The sequence below is a fragment of the Siniperca chuatsi genome, linkage group LG7 (assembly GCF_020085105.1).
Source record: "Siniperca chuatsi isolate FFG_IHB_CAS linkage group LG7, ASM2008510v1, whole genome shotgun sequence".
NCBI classification, from domain to species: Eukaryota; Metazoa; Chordata; class Actinopteri; order Centrarchiformes; family Sinipercidae; genus Siniperca; species Siniperca chuatsi.
This window is the reverse complement of record NC_058048.1, coordinates 11,646,284-11,661,337: the sequence shown is the minus strand read 5'-3', so window position 1 is coordinate 11,661,337 and position 15,054 is coordinate 11,646,284. Positions and strand designations below refer to the sequence as shown.

General features: G+C 39.1%; 2 protein-coding genes across 12 annotated transcripts in view; one reads left to right on the top strand and one right to left on the bottom strand.

The window, feature by feature from the left end:
- Positions 1–615: 615 nt before the first annotated feature.
- LOC122879534 (lysosomal amino acid transporter 1 homolog) lies at positions 616–8,604 on the bottom strand. 6 transcript variants are annotated; one of them, XM_044203748.1, is made up of 9 exons: positions 8,422–8,604; positions 8,074–8,145; positions 7,751–7,991; positions 7,423–7,552; positions 6,971–7,058; positions 5,914–6,023; positions 5,598–5,699; positions 4,209–4,394; positions 616–3,065 (listed from the first exon to the last, which is right to left on the bottom strand). In XM_044203748.1, exons 3-9 carry the CDS (start codon positions 7,951–7,953, stop codon positions 2,949–2,951), a joined length of 936 nt encoding a protein of 311 aa, XP_044059683.1. In that variant the 5' UTR covers positions 7,954–7,991; positions 8,074–8,145; positions 8,422–8,604; the 3' UTR covers positions 616–2,948. The 6 variants fall into 6 exon arrangements, with proteins under 6 accessions (XP_044059683.1, XP_044059680.1, XP_044059681.1 ...); XM_044203745.1 differs by having other exon boundaries at positions 7,751–7,988; XM_044203746.1 differs by having other exon boundaries at positions 8,074–8,102.
- A 1,648-nt stretch (positions 8,605–10,252) lies between these two features.
- The window catches only part of veph1 (ventricular zone expressed PH domain-containing 1), an 86,216-nt gene continuing 81,414 nt past the window's right edge, over positions 10,253–15,054 (top strand). For 2 of the 6 annotated variants that reach the window (XM_044202681.1, XM_044202687.1), the window contains exon 1: positions 10,362–10,507. Coding sequence is in view for 1 of the 6 variants with exons in the window: in XM_044202682.1 (XP_044058617.1) it covers positions 10,424–10,507 (84 nt within the window). In the remaining 5 variants the exon portion in view is untranslated. Of the gene's footprint in view, positions 10,508–15,054 lie in introns of all 6 variants that reach the window. The other 4 variants (XM_044202682.1, XM_044202686.1, XM_044202679.1 and 1 more) reach the window with 4 other exon arrangements.

The following is a 15,054-nucleotide window of genomic DNA, read 5'->3' as shown; positions in this document are numbered from 1 at the left end:
TAGTTTGTAATCAAAGCTACTATCATTATAGACATGAAAAGGTTTTGCAAAATACAGCATGTCTGCAGTAGCTTAGAGTCACACTACAGTGATTTCAAGCCCCCTTACTAATGTAAAAGTAAAATTAACTGTAAATTATTGCTGTGTAAATTATATTGAAGTTTAATAATCATGGCATTAGGGAATGTATTAAAAAGTAACAGTACAATCCAGCATAAGGCATTTATTTAATATTCCCAAAACAATTACTTTTAATATTCATTTTGGATACATAAATGTGAAAAACAATCACTTATAGGATAAATAAACCTACTAACATGTTCAGTGCAATTTCATTTTTTGTGGAAAGTGTAAAAACAGCAGCATTAGATATGACTTACTGTATTTGTGAGTAGAGAATACTTGTAGTTTGCACATTTGGGGGGGATTAATTCCTTTTAGCTGTGTGAAAGTTGCGTCTCATACTATGACAGAACAGAGCCTACATTCATGTGACACTTGATTAATATCCATAGAAAATAATTTATTTTGCTCTCTGATTAAAAGAAATGACACTCTCTTTTCTTTTCCTTCTCATCAAAACAACATAGACAAATATCTCAACTGAGGATGTACTACTGTGTATTGCAGTTTATTCAGGTTTTGTACAATATACACACAGTTAATATCATACATACTGCGGTTTTACATACACAATATAACTGGCCATGTACAGTTAAATGCATCTGGGAAAAAAAATGAATGTTACGCTTAAAGAAATAAATACATCTTAGCAATAGTGTCACCATTAAAGTAAAAACTAAAGTCTTATAAATACTACATGTATGTGTACAGTATACATTAGTAATATATACAATAAATATGTACTTGTTTGTGATAGATTGAAAAAGTATATCAGACTCATTTAGAAATAATTGAGAAGGGATCAAAGTATGAATCGTGCAATACAAAAATAATTTGCAACAACTTGTACGCTAATTGCATATATTTGCAAATAAATCCCTCCATATCTACATAACTCCACATTATTGCATCACCTGACTGGCTATGAATTGAAAATAAACAGCCAGTCATGTTGTTCATGTGATAGTAATGACCAACTCAATACATTACTTTCTGAAACACAGTAGTTTAGATGCTACAAAGTAAATGTTACATCCTAACTTAAATGTTCATATTTTCAAATGTGTGCTGGATTAATTTCCCCTTCATGTAGAGACGGACATGTTTCTACACACGAAGTGTTGCGCTCCGATTACGAGCCAGCTCCTCATGCCCACTGGGAGAAATGAATCATGTCCACACTATAATGAGGTAGAGAAATCTGCAGATCTCTGCAAGTGCAGTACTTTAGTTATGCAGATGACCAGGTTAAACAGTGACAGCACCACATACATGCTGTGTAACAACACTGATGAGCTGTTAGTTTTGCTAATGACCTAAATGAATATCCGATAACCTGAACTCAGCAATAAGACTATTTGTTCTGTTTTGTTTTTGTTGTCGTCATCTGTTCCTTTTGTGTTACTCTGTGAGCGACCGTGATGAAGCTAATAAGGGAAGTGTTTTAAAAATACATTTGACTCGACAAGTCTCCTCTGCTTTAAACCTGATGACAGAATAGAAAGACATCTTAAATGTGCAAACTCCTTCTGAACCTCATTACTTTAACAAGTCTCTCAATAACATCCTACTAATGCTCCTATTCTCAGATCTATCTTAAAATCTATTATCGAACAGTCATGTCTTCTTTAACGAATATCTTTGAATGTCGTGAAATTTTACAAAAGAGGATGCAGATCATATTTTAAGAAAGGAGAGGGTAAAAACGAGAAAAGCTCCCACTATAGTTTAAGAAAAACAGTGCCTTCAAGAAATCACTGTCAACAGTTTAGAAATCTAACTTAATTTAAAAATAATTTAGTTCTGTAATGGATTTACAGTGCATTTATATTAAGACTGCGTTTAGTTTAAAAAGGCACAAATAACGTGTTTCTCCAGGAGAGCAGAGAGTTTGGACCAAGAAAGCAGAGAAATGCAACATCCGTTTGATATAGAAATGAGGCCATTATACGCCTGTAGTCAACTGAACATCTTTCAGGTGGAGGGATGGGCCCTGCAGACGTTCACATCCTGTCTATTTAATCATGTATGAACTGTGAGTCTAGTGTTGTAATGTTTTGCTCACAACAATTTCCTGTTAGCCAACTTCAAATACAAACTTGTTTGTTGGTTCCTATTACTGTGCTCACACAAACTCTGTATTTTATGGCACGCAAACACCAAGTCAGGTAAGAAAAATTACCTTAAATCCCATACTATGCATCCTGATATAATACTGCAATCCTCTACGGCAGTATTTACCCTGTCATAAATGCGTAAACATAACAGGCACTTCATTCTTCCATAATGCTTGCATTTGTGCAAAGACATCTGGGATTAAGCTTCTTCTTCTGGGTGTGTACAGTTCCCAATTGCAAATTAAATTACAGTTATTCCATCCAAAACAAAAATCAAAAAATCCCAGTGAAAACATTTATCAAAAATGACTCGTAATGAGAATAAGATTTCAGTAATGCTAACTCGCCGGCCTAGAGAGAAACAGACGGAAATGTTTCTAAAGTGGTACTTAATTTACCTATTTCAGACAAACGTATTGATCTGTTTTTTTTTTCTGTGGCTTTATTACAATGGTAAACCATAGAAGAGTTGATCATGGTGTTTGTCCTCTTAACAGCAGAAAATCAGAACATAAAAGGCGCACTGCAATTGCCTGCTGGTCCCATAACATGGCTGCTAGTAGCTTCTACAGTGCTTCTGCAATGTCTCTGTTCTCTGAAGCTGTTATGAGTAAATCAGTGACCACTGAGAACCCACAGAATGATCAAAAACAAAACCGCAGACTGACCAGTCCATTCTTGACTTCCACGTTGTGTCCACTCTGTGTCCTATAACACGGACAGTTCCACTTCCTCACACAGCAGAGGCTCCACCTCTGGGACGCTGAGTAGTGAGCTACTTTTAGCAGAGTTGTTTTTCCTGTACATGATGAACTGGGCAGTCACCTGACCAGGTTAAGGTTCATACAGAAACCTACTGAAACACTCTGAGATAGTTTAGCATTATTACTAATAAAAAGTATTATTCATACCTTTGTGTCACAGACAGACAACAGATTGTGTCTTCTGTTAAAGCAATAGTTTGTGACATTATGGGAAATACACTTATTTGCTTTTTTGCTGAGCAGATCAATATCACTAATGTCTGCCTGATCAAGTTTTTTTCTTTTCTTTTTTGCTACAGCCAGCAGCCAGTTGGCATGTGGTGTGTTTGGTGGTTTGGCACAGTCACTTCCTGGAGTCTCCGCTGGCTGCCTGGCACAATGAAGACGAGACTCCAGGAAGTACTTTCATATACTTGAACAGGCAGACACAAGAGTGGTATCGATCTTCTCATCTAACTCTCGGCAAGAAAGCAAAATAAACAAATTTCACAAAATGTCAAACTATTACTTTAAAGTACACGTCGGTGGCATGCAAGCTCAAATTTGTGGTCATATAAAACATAAAACATATATCAATATTTTAGTGAAAGCACTTATATGACCATCCAAAGACAGGCACACCTAATTGTAATGGTACACTACATAGAGTACTTTTGCCTCAAGTGTTTGCCTGCCACTTCATTAAGGTGCACTGTGCTAACGCAATTTATGATTGGTTATGTGATATGTACAATAAGTTAACATCAATAGCAAGTACAGACACCATTAACAAACTCAAATAACACGCTTATTTAAATATACTGCATGTGCAAGGATATTATAAGAAATATTTACTGTTACTGCTGAAGGAACTACAGTGACATTTTAAACCTTATAGCAGATTTAAGTTTTCACAATATTTTTTTCCCCCTCCTCACCTTTAAATGTATTTATTTATTTATTTATTTATTTATTCGGGGGGAGTTTCACGGAGAGCAATGCTCTCTTTCTTCAGGAACACCCTGATCACATTCACACAGTTAAACCTGGTAGCTGCCCAGTACGACCACACTGATCTGCTGGCCACTGAGCTGCTCCACTGGAGCAGTTGGGGTTAAGGGCCTTGCTCAAGGGGCACCTCAGTGGTGGTAATGAGGGTATTATCAGAAGACATGGCATACTTTGTACAGTCAACTTGTGGATGGACTTGTGATTTAAAGGATACAAAGAAGTCAAGTATGAGGACTCCCAGGCTGCCAATGAGCCAGGCCAGATGTTTGATGATGAAGGTCTGTTTGGAGCCCCTCAGTGCAGGCAGGACCACGATGACGCTCAACCCATATGTCCCATTGCCCATCATGGCCAGGGCAAACAACAGGTAAGAGGTGCCCTCCGTAGACTGTCGCTGGAACTAGAATGGATAGAGTACACAGTATTTTATTAATAGCACTGGACTTTTGTTATTAATCTTGTCAGTGGGTATCACGTCCTATTTACTTTTGCACTGTGCTATTACCGGAGCTTAATCTCCTGGCATGCATACATATGAAAACCCTCAGTCAGAGAAAAAGGAAGAGGTTGGGTACTATGTTAACCACAAGCCAGGTTTCCGTATCAGTCACAACAATAAATTTGCTTTCTGTGTACTTGTGCTCTCAACAGATCCAGACAACAGTAAGACTGATGTGTTATTTTATCTTTTTATTGCCATCAACAAATCCCCTGAAGGGATGATAACCAACAATGACTTCATTCTAATTAACAAGTATTTTATTGTCTGTGGCTTGGCACTGGACATTGAAAAGAAAAGATTACACTGTTAGTTTATTCTAGTTCATCACTTCTCTCCATTATAAGTGACCAGGAATGAGAGCATCCATCCAATATTGTGAAACCAAAGAAAAAGTTTAACCTTGACTGAATAATGGGGCTTTATACCATGTTGTAGCTACTTGCCTGGCAACACGGTGTGAATCCCCTGTAGATTACTACAAACCATACTAGACAACTGGCAAGTGTTTGCCATAGCAATACTGAACGTAATCATAAAAAAGTCATAGGTTTTTTACTAATTTTTATTGTTTCACCAAACTGGATAAGTAAATGTGCCACTAAGAGTGATGTGGTGAAAATATTTTGGGCTTTCTGCTGAAAAAACAAGCACGTTTGAACATGTAGGAATTTCCACAGGGCAATTCCGACTTATATGATTTACAAGAGTAAGAGAGTATGTGATTGTGTGAGTGTTTGTGCCCAGAAGTTTCTCTGGCAGTGGCAGCATACTGAGACGAGCCCCTCTGGTGATTAATAGCTGCAGTCGAGCCAGGATGTTTCTTCAACAACAACAGCACTATTGTCTTCAATGTCTGCTTCTCATTTTGACACACATGCTCTATACACAAACACACAAATCCCACGACCCTCTTCAAACACAGTCCCCATTTATGACTAATGGACATATAATAAGTACAGTTTTTCATAGACCCACTGGGATCAGACCCTGAGAACGCTGTCCAAGATCTCCCGTCAGGATGGCACTACTCACATGCAAGCCACGTTACAGCGAAAAAAGGAAACAAACTCACTTGAGTCACACCAACAAATTGTTACTTACATTTTTATAGAGCTGGGGGAAACGGGAGCTGAGGTAGAAGATAGATGCCAGGTATCCACATATATAGCCAGTGATTTCCACTGATTTCGAGGTAGTTGGACTCTGGCACAGACAGAGGTGAAAGGGTCAAAATGTTGCAACTACGCAAGAAACAGTCTGCAGTCAAAAGTGAATTAACGTGTATCGAATAAACCTGAAAATATCAGGGCAAAAAGAAAACAACCCAAATTTGATTTATGAACACTTAAATCTCGCGCCTGCACACACACACACACGGATGAAAATATATACAGTACACTGCAGACAATCTACCTACCTGGGTGTCTAAAGTTGTACTATTGTCTATGATGAGTTTGGGTAAAGCCAGGAGAACTAATGTAGCAGCGCCACACCACATGAAGCACAGCCACTTCAACACAGGGCTTTCTAGAGCACAAAATAGAAAGAGCGGACAGTGAAGACACACACAAGCAAGTAATCTCCAAAATCAAATCCAAGTCTTTGCATTAGATGAGATTCAGCTGACATTCCTATACATAGTGTCTATACCTACTGTTTTTCACTAGAATAAAGTGCAACAGACAAGATTATATTTTTGCTGTATCAGTGACAAGTGCATAAAACTAAATAATTAACAGAGCTGTGTGCAGTCTTGGATAAGTCTCAGTATGATTATGTGTCATTAGGCAGTTATGCACTTTTGGCTTTGGTGGTAACCACTCATAAGTACATAACAACTGGATCTGTCCCTGTCATCTCTGAAGTCAGCAGGTGGCTGGTCTTTTGACTTCATAACAACACTGATTTTTCCGTTCATCCCGTCCATGGAACTAACATTTACATCATAAAGTAAAACAACTACACCAGCTTTTTGGAAGTACGGTCTATTAGTAAGCTTACCCATTAATATGAGGATTGGAATATATAATCTCAGTACCTCTGGGAGAGAGCTCTGTCCAGTGGGAATGAGTGTGTGGGAATACAATAAACTCATAATCACAGTATTTATGTCCTCAAATATTTGTGATATGTTAGCAGTGATCCCAGATTTGCAGGTTTTTATTTTTAGATGTCTTGTGCATAGTCTATATGGCTGTATTTATACACGCAGATTGCGATTGAAATCAAGTTTTATATCATTAATAAACTGGTAAAGCTGACGGTGTCTTACAGCCGACAAGGCCTACCTTTCACTTTTTGATGTCGTGCAGTTCAAATTTAACAGTCATTGAGTCAACAGCAGGAAACGCTTTCTTCCTCATAGTTATGCTTTTCATTAATCTGCAGGGTCATGATATGGTTGACTCACACAGCACGGGCATCACTCGTCAGCTCCATTTTAACTCAAGCACAGAGATAATGTCAGGGCTTACTTCTGCTGGAGCTGTTCTTGATCTTATAGTAGAGAAACTGAGAGATGAGTATCAGGTCTGTGAAGATGTAGAACACTACTGTGACTACCTGAGAGAGGGACATGGAAAAAAGAAATTCACAATTTATTTAAAAAAACAAAACAAAAGAGATTTTGCAACTAGTTCATACTGTTTAGTGGTTCACTCTATGGTACAATGAGAACAAGCTTTAAATGACTGTGACTGGTAATACTGTTGAATGGGGGTCATTTTCAATTCAGCAAGGTCTGAGGACAGCTTGTCTGAAATGTAATAACTCCTCAATTTCAGGGACAAGAAACTAAATTACTGTTGGCCAAAGTAAATATGACTAGAGGGACTGTGCGAGGGACTAACAACACAAGGATGGAGTTACACAGTACAGACATACACACTCCAAGGTCTCATCTGTTTAGAATGAGACGTGTGTTCACCTGAATGGGCAGCTGGCTGGTGAGGTAGCAGCCTGCAAAGCTGGTCAAGTCTCCACTGAAGAGGAAGAAAAGAAAGCCAAAAGACATGGCCTCCTCCACTTTACCGTTCCGATAGGCCTCGTAGACCTGCCTAGATAGATAGATAGATAGATAGATAGATAGATAGATAGATAGATAGATAGATAGATAGAACACCTGGATCAGATAAAATGAATTTCATAACCACAAATCACAAACAGTTGTAGCCAGATGACTGAGAACTGAGTTTCACCTCAGAATGTAACAAGTGATTAAGACTGGTAAAAATCACAATCCTTATACTACTTACGGAAAAGTGGACAACAGAAAACAGAACATGGATATGAGTCCTATCACCACGCTGCAGTACTCCCACACATTATCCACACACTCCTCCAGCAGGTACAGGATCCACGGCGTCCCGTTGACGCACACTGGCCGGCCCAGCGCCGGAGCTGTCCAGTTGGCGGCGGCCACGTCCGCACTCTTCCCGGGGAAGCGCGTCGTGGCCATGGCGAGATCCTGGCTCTGTCCGCCGGCTGCTAGCGCTGCTTCCAAATTGTAAGTAGATGTGTGTTTATACTGGCAACAAAACCCAAACCTGATGAAAGCAGGTCTGACACACCTACCTACCTCATTAAACAGATGTGTGAAGACTTGTTCTGTCATTTGACGAGTTTGTAAGAGGAAAATCAAACATGGGCACTTTCAAGTAAAAATCAAGATGGTAATGAACAAGGGAGAAGTTGCAGCTGCTTTAGAGTTAATCCCAAATTAGTAATTACGCCTATATGTCCATATTTGTGATATTTGCTTAATTATGACACTCTTTTTGTTCTAAAATAAATACCGGCGGGCTAATTTCACCTTAATTTACATTAGCTTTAGACACTGTCATTGTTTAGGCAAATTTGTATAGACTTGAGGATGAGATGCTAACAAACAAAGATGGCTAAAATTAGCTTCCAGTAACCCGCTCACCTGACAAAATGGACTCGGTACAGACTGCAGAGTATTTGTGGGTCTATGTAAACTTTCCCCACATGCCCACACGTCTCTGTCAGCGATGTGTGTGGCCTTTAAAGAGCATTTCAGATTAGCTCCCAGTGTTATCGCCCATCTCTGATTTCCCCCACGTGTCAAGACATCCTGAATGACATCACAACATCCGGTGAGAATTTTCAGAATAATATCCGTGTAGACAAATATTACTATAGTTTGAAAATACTAATTAGCAAATGGATAATAAGGAACATATGAGTAGTTTGTAATAAATAATGTTTTATATGTTTCATTTACACACAGACACATAGACATACTGACTGTACAGTCAGAGATTCCATACAGTAGCACATATGTAATGAAAAATAGATTTACAAGGTAGATATCCTTTAAAGTTGTCTGTATGGTTTTTAGGTATTGCAGTGGGCTGTGTGGGTGGAAAAGACAATACAGAGCATTTAATTTCTCATGAGGAAATGCCTGAAGCCATTATAGAATATGCTTTAAGGTAACTGTTTTACACATTTAATTTAGTTTAGGCTAATAATTCCGACATTTCAATATAGGTTTTCATTTGCATATGTGTGCCAGACTCACACCAGTAGCCCCTTACAGGTGACAAATCCTGCTCTTTTATTTAGAAGGCCAAAGTGCCTGTACGACTTCTATTACCTGGACGCGTCGGAAACTGCACACATATTTTCCAGCTTCACTTCCGATGGATGCTGCCAGGGGAAATACCACCACCCACTGATCACATTGACATCAGTGTAATCTTAATGGAGCAAAATAAATAAATAAAATTAATTCGTGCCAATAAACACTTTTACGAGGCTACACCACAAACTATGGTGAATCATATCAGAATCAGAAATACTTCCATATATCGTTTTTGATAGAGCCCTCATATTTCTTCCTTCATTATTTTTTGTGTTATTGTAGTTATTTATTTAAACAATACCCTACTGCTACTACTATCTGCCACTACTATCACTACTACTACTGATAACAATAGTAACAATGTTGTTTCTATGTTTAAGACATAGGCTAGCCTAAAGTGAATTTTTGCCTGGACCAATAGCTGATAAATGTAAAAGGGCCATTAATTTTTCCTCTGCACCCCATATAAATAGTTGCTGCCAGTAGTCTCATTATGGTACCCAATCAAACATTAAACAGTATGTCTGAGCTGCGAGAAGGGATTAGGAATAGCTGTGGTTTGGAATGCAGCCATAAAACCATTAGGCCTCATCCACCCCTCTCTCTCAATCCCCTCTATGGTACCATGCTGCCTTTAAGAGCTCCTTTTAAATTCCCAGAATGATTAGATCATAATCAAGTAGGCTATTAGTTGGCGAAAACAAGAGCAAAACTGACCCTGTAACAGAAGGTTTGGTTTATTTTAGAAGTCAGTTAACATAGATCTGCTGCCACAGGAGAGAGTTACAGAAACTGAAAACATGTGAATGATGCTTGGATTCATTTGTTAAAAATACCAGTGCCAGTGCCAGTTAAATGTTTCACAAAGAACAATACCGAATGCCAGATCAATGCGTATAAAATGTATCACTGATGTGTGATGAGTTATAGAGCTTCCATGCAGCCTAAACCATCCAAAACAGTTCAGTGGAGAGTGAATTAATGCTGACTTTGAATGTAGTCCTATTTAGCCTACAGGTTTATTTAGTAGCCTATATCTTAACTCTTAATAAAAACCTTACGATATACTCGGTATGTAACCATCAGAGAAAAGGCCAGTATGCATTGTTAGGTCACAAATGTAATGGTACTCACCTGCTATATTTCCCGATTGTACTTGAAGGCAGCACGCCAACCTACCCCTCCCTCCATCCACCTGTTGCGCCGCGCGCTTTTGTCGGCCGCACGATGGCGCGCTTCCCTATGGTGGCCGGATGGAGGATGAATATAAGGCTTGCTCTGTGGGGGAACTTGAAGCTGTGCAGGGGTAATATGTGATGCTATGTGCCGCTTTGCGCCGAGGTTTGGAGGCACTGACCGAAGCTCCAAGTTCAGTGTCCGTGCGTCCTCGTCCTGCACGCAGCAGGTAAGCTGTCCGACGCTGTAGGTGTTAGGAATTGAATGAGGTTATGTTTTTTTGTTTTTTTCCTTGTTGCACGGCATTCTGTCATTATAGAGGCAGGAACGCGTTGCCGGGCTGAATGCATGATTGCCACCCACATTCCTTGATGTCGGGAAAGTTGACTGGATGAGGTGAAATCGGCGGTCAAAGCACCGCTGTGCCTCAGTCTTTCCTGATCGTGCGTCAAATACTCAGGAAACGTAAATAGAAATACACAGGAGAGCGCGCGCAGGTGGATTGGAGAGGTGTTGTCGTGAGCTGTTGCCATAAGCACTGTATGTAATATTGGGTTAAATACTTGTTAATTATTGCATATGCTGACAGTGTATTTGTAGGCTGCATATATTGCCCTTATAGAGGTAAAATAGTTCAACAGTAGAGGTGCGGTACAGAGACACATGGCACAATAATACTCAATATTTTGAGGTTTTGCTGGAAAGGTTTTGGTATCCTAGACTAGTTCTTTTACACCTGCTTTACTTCCTCCCCCCTCTCTCCGTCTCTCCGTCTCTCCCTCGGTGTTTCGGTGTAAATACAGAGGAATGTGTTCTGGGAGCTTGAAAGGCAAGTTCAGTCGCATTACTCACATTTAATCTGTGCATTTATACTCTTAGTGCTCTGTCTAAGTCGAAATCTACTGTTGCTCCACCTCTGTGTGTGTGCGTGTATGTGTGAATATTTGGGGGGGGGGGACTCCTCAAGGTCACAGACTGCTGAGACAGACAGATGTTGATGTCCCAGGAAGCAAGGACATTATCGGGATTGTCCTGAACATCCTCAACTATTATTATTATATTTGCGTTATTTCTATAAAAAGGAATTTACTGTATATATAAAACAGTTGTCAACTTCATTCAAATAGCAACCTGCATTCAATTGCTTCATTCATGTTTTCATTCATTTTCCATTCCTGCCCCATGTTCGAGGTGGAAGCCGCCAGTTTGTCACAGGGCAGGGCAGATAAATGGACACACACTCTAGCCCACATTCGTTTACTTGCTTCTCTCCAAACTGTGAAGATCAGATATTATTGCATTTCATTGTGTCCATTCGAGCACATATCCATGTGCTTTACACTGGATTGCAAGTATTCTATTTGATTTATGTGACTTGGTTTTTTTACAAAAGTTGCATATGTTGACACACTAGGTTGGCCAAACTGGGTTTATGTGGCGTTATCTTTCGGCATCTTTGTGTTTCCTTGTGCTGATGGCATTTAGGTGATTTTCAGCTCCCAAGAAAAAGAAGTTGGGTATATTTTTAAGAAACAACTTTGATGTATTTTTCTATGATATCGGCCTACACTTAGCAAGTGAAAGCTGTAATTCATCATAGGTTGAATCACCTATTCAACCCACTTACTCACTCAGGAAGCAGGAAATATAAATAATAACAAGATCTCTAAACTTAGAAACATATTAAACATGCATTGAGGATATTTGAAAGCAGCTCACTATTAAGGATGACGTCCTAACATTTTATGTGCTGAATTTATTCCTTTAAGCCTGTACTCCTGGGTCAGACCCGGACGCTGAAACCAGAATATGCTTCCGTTCAGCTCTCAGGACGAGACTCTTGACTTTGGGCTGTGGAAGGAAGCGGGGAGTAATGAATAATGAATGGTTTAGAAAATGTGCGTAAATGTTAGTTGGCTGAGTGTGGCGGTAATGCACTATTCCAACCAGCGCTTCTCCTCTCTGCTGTGGAAATCCTCTCAGCAGTTGTGAGTCTCACAGCAGCAGCAGAGCCAAAACTTGAGAGCAAAGAGGAACCCTTCTTCCACACTTCAGGTTGGATTCACTGCCATTTGACACAGTTATGCCTGCAGAGACTCAGACACACACATGCACTTACATCCACACATATGAACACACAAAATGGAAAAAGGATGCTATGATATTTTTTGATATTTGCTCCTGTCTGGGACTCAAATTAGTTTCACCTTGGAATCCAGCACGGTGGGTCCCAAAAGATATTTTTGTGTGACCAATCTGGGTTAAAGCTGAGAGTCTGAATAGTGTAGGATAATACTGCTGTTAAAGAAAAACTGTTCTTAAGAATAAACCAAAGGGAATGGAAGCATTATAGAACATGACAGGTAACATTTATCCACTATAATTTCTGCCTGATTCTCATACTGTAGCATTTCAGTAATAGCACTACTTAAGTAAATAGAGCTGACATGATTACAGTTTTTTCCAGTTGCTAACAAGCATTGTTCAATACTGAAACCACATTTTCAAAACTCTTCACACAGTCTGCATTACCAGCATGAATGTTGGCCAAACAGTTAATCTCACCTACAAAACTCACTCAGACCAATATAACACTGGCAACACTCAGAAAACACACATTTCATTCACAACACACTGACCTAAAAAACACTAACAACAGGGAGCATTACGTGATTGATGAACTTTTCTTTTTTAAAGTTTCAATGATTTTCCACATAAATACTGTAACACAATTTCACTTTATTGAAAGCATTTGTAACACGAATGAATCAGAAATTAATCAAAATTTAATTTTTTTATATGAATATAGTACTTAAAAATTATAACCAAAAGGTGAAAAAAGAGGGGGAAAACTCCAGGGTTCTAGTCTGCTCTCTCTGTTCTCATCAACATCACATCTGATGTCGTCTCTGGCATCTTGGAAAGTTCCTCCTGGGATGTCTGATCCATCCCTGGCAGCCTTCAGGAGAAATGTCTCCACACCCCGCATTCATTGCCTCCAGTATTTTAGTATACTTTCAGTATTTTAAAATAATTACTGCATAAATGCTTGGAATTTGCCACTATTCTGTTTTGAATGTGTTTGTAATCATTTTGAATGCAGTGTGTTAGCATTAGAAAAATGTGCTGAAAATACACAGTGTTTTGCATGTTGTGGAGTACGAATGGGAAAAGAGTTCCTGAATTTTGAAAAGTGTGGTCACTGAATGCATTTTGTCTGAAAGCAATGAAAAATGGTTCACAGTTTGGTCTGCATTGACTTCTGTTTCGCTGACTGTGTGAAGAGTTTTGAAAATGTGGTTTCAGTATTGAACAATGCTTGTTAGCGACTGGAAAAAACTGTAATCACCTAGTCCATCATCAGGATAAAAGGCCACATGTGCACAGCAGATATCAGTCTGTGTGTGTCTGAACCGTTTTTGACTTATCTCTCTGCTGCTCGTAACATATCTGCTCTGTATGCATTAGGCAGTGTGCCGTCCATAAGTGTCACATTAAATGTTGCTGTGGTCTGGTTCTGCTTTCTCCTATCAGGTCCACAGTGACCGCTCTCAAGAGAGAAAGTGAGATATTCGCTCCTGTGCTTTCCCCTCATGCTCAGTCTCTGTTTTCTCTCTCTGTCTCTCCATATTCCCCATTTTGTCTTTCTTTATCTCTCAGTGGCTTTGGTTTGTTTTACAGTAGCTATTTTCTCAAGCTCCTGTCATAGTGTAATTCCCAGTCGTTGCAACATAGCTGCGTAACTGCAGGGCCTAAATAATTCCCTTTCTCCAACACACACACATATATAATACAGTACACTCCTACAGTATGTGCCTAAGCTAAACCTTGAGGGTCTATCTTTCAAGAAGTCTTAACTGAGTTCTCTGCGGCAGTGTGGACAATATTTTCAAAGAAGTCTTCAGGGTATCTCTTCTTTGTGACTTATTCGTCTCACTTATTCATGAAATTCATGGCATCAGTTACATAACTGATTGGCCCAGTTATAGGGAATAACTACGTAACCAGCCTTTAATAATTCCATTAATATGGACAATGGATTTCTGCTCAGGATATGACAGGCAGATATTTGAGGAGGTGTTACAGTATGGCATATCTTGACTGCTTGATGTATGGAGGCCTTTTGGCATAAAAGTTAAATACTTTTTAGTAATGCTAATTTTGGAACACAATAGTGGACTGGGATGCTTAACAGGTTTTTCAACGAGTGCAGGTACGGTTCGGCTGCACTCAGGAAGGTCCGATTAAACCACCGGATGGTTGATCAGAACAGAGCTGAAATGATCGATAGTCGATTGACACAAAGATAATCGGCAACTATTTTGATAATCAAGTACAACAAAAACAAAAACAACAAATATTATCTGGTTCATGCTTCTCCAATGTGAAGATCTGCAAGTTTTCTCTGTTTTCATATCACTGTGAACAGAATTTCTTTGGGGTTTGGACTTTTAGTTGAACAAAACAAGACCTCTGAAAACATTGCTATGAGCTTTAGGATTTTGTGACGGGTAATTTTCACACATGACATTTTGTAGCCCAAACAATTACTCGATTAATTGAGAAAATAATAGGCAGGTTAATCGATAATGAAGTTAATCATCAGTTGCAACCTTAGATCAGATCAAATGAGCCTGTACGTGTTTATGTCTCACTGTGGGTCTTTAAGAAGTAAGTTATTTTTGTGAGCACTTTTTATTCATGTGTACTTTTAATGTAGATGTAATAAAGCAAAGTATAGAAGTTTTTTAAAGTGGGCCCATTTATCAGGATACC

What these genes read in the sequence shown, in the direction of transcription:
- LOC122879534 (XM_044203748.1), bottom strand. Translation starts at nt 7,953, where the DNA reads ATGGCCACGACGCGCTTCCCCGGGAAGAGTGCGGACGTGGCCGCCGCC. An exon ending in CCAGCCAGCTGCCCATTCAG is followed by an intron (nt 7,059 to 7,422) that starts GTGAACACACGT and finishes TCCCTCTCTCAG; the next exon opens with GTAGTCACAGTAGTGTTCTA. An exon ending in GTACAACTTTAGACACCCAG is followed by an intron (nt 5,700 to 5,913) that starts GTAGGTAGATTG and finishes TGTCTGTGCCAG; the next exon opens with AGTCCAACTACCTCGAAATC.